The sequence below is a fragment of the Volvox carteri genome, assembly GCF_000143455.1.
Source record: "Volvox carteri f. nagariensis unplaced genomic scaffold VOLCAscaffold_10, whole genome shotgun sequence".
NCBI classification, from domain to species: domain Eukaryota; kingdom Viridiplantae; phylum Chlorophyta; class Chlorophyceae; order Chlamydomonadales; family Volvocaceae; genus Volvox; species Volvox carteri.
Window position 1 is genome coordinate 1,415,593 of NW_003307553.1, and position 1,405 is coordinate 1,416,997.

A 1,405-nucleotide genomic window follows, 5' to 3' on the forward strand; every position below is an offset into this window, starting at 1 on the left:
GGAGGGGGAGGGGCAGGGGAGGGGGAGGGGCAGGGGCAGGGGAGGGGGCAGGGGAGGGGGAGGGGCAGGGGACGGGGAGGGGCAGGGGCAGGGGAGGGGGAGGGGCAGGGGCAGGGGAGGGGGCAGGGGAGGGGGAGGGGCAGGGGAGGGGGAGGGGCAGGGGCAGGGGAGGGGGAGGGGGAGGGGCAGGGGAGGGGGCAGGGGAGGGGGAGGACATGAAAATGAGGGGAAGGGGAAATAAGGTTTTCAAGGTACGGCGGGAGATGACCCCCGTGAGGAACGGAAAGGTGTAATCCCTGTGTTTAAGATCCGGGACGAAAGTACGGAAACAGAAATAGGTAAAGAAGTTTTTAAACAATTGTGTACGGCAATAATCCCACCGCGCTATAGAGGCAGACGTGACCCAACCAATACACACCAGCCAGTGGCACACATATACACACATACTCACACATACTCACACATACTCACACATACTCACACATACTCACACATACTCACACATACTCACACATACTCACACATACTCACACACAAATTCACACATACACACATACACACATACACACAAGCTGTGCCCCTCCTGACCCGCCCCCCAACCGCCCTCTTCCCACATCCCGCCAACCTCCCAGCACCACCCGAACCCCGACAGACGGCAGGAGAGGGCCCAATGAACTGAACGTTTCCTGCACATGTGGATACATCACCCTCGCTCCGTTTTCACGTCGGGCTAGGCGGGTTCGTGATTTGCCCAACAAAAGAACAAGGCTCGTCCCCTCCTGCACACACACACGTACACACACGCACACACACACACACACAAATGGACAACCCCACCCCGCACTCCGGAGCTCCACTCACCCTGCCCTGTACGACAAAGTACAACCTGTCCGGCGGTCGCCCCCGGGTTAGTGCCACCTCCCGCCGCGCCAGGATGTGACCCGACATGAGGCGGGAGAGCTCCCATTGGAGGGGACCGGGCCACAAACTGAAAAAGTACGACAAAGAACACATGTACGACTGGATGAACCTGTGCGATGTGCAGTACAGTGCGGGAGGGTAGGGGTAGGGGAAGAGGAGTCTGGAGGGCCGGGCGAAGGAAGCTCTGGGCCGAGTTGGGTTGGCGAGTACGACAAGAGCCGGGGGAGCGGGTGGGGTAGAGAGGGAGAGGTTGCTCCTCCGGGGGTTCCCGGTTCCTCTGCCGTACACTGTGTCTCACACACCCTAAGCCTTCCTCAGCCAGGAGGGCCTGAGCCCCGAAAACCCCAACCTCTCACCACCATTTCCCCCAGCATCCAGCTTGCGAAACCCTAATTTATTTCCTCCTTCCCTCCCTCTCCCTCTCCCTCTCCCTCTCCCTCTCCCTCTCCCTCTCTGTCTCCCTCTCATTCCCTCCCTCTCTCTC

General features: G+C 60.1%; 1 protein-coding gene across 1 annotated transcript in view; it reads right to left on the bottom strand.

The window, feature by feature from the left end:
• VOLCADRAFT_103944 (uncharacterized protein) overlaps window positions 1-1,405 on the bottom strand; it is a gene marked incomplete at its 5' end in the record, with an annotated part of 13,082 nt that overhangs the window by 11,034 nt on the left and 643 nt on the right. The window contains one exon of the mRNA XM_002948564.1: window positions 862-1,030. Coding sequence (XP_002948610.1) covers window positions 862-1,030 — 169 coding nt within the window. The remainder of the gene's footprint in view (window positions 1-861; window positions 1,031-1,405) is intronic.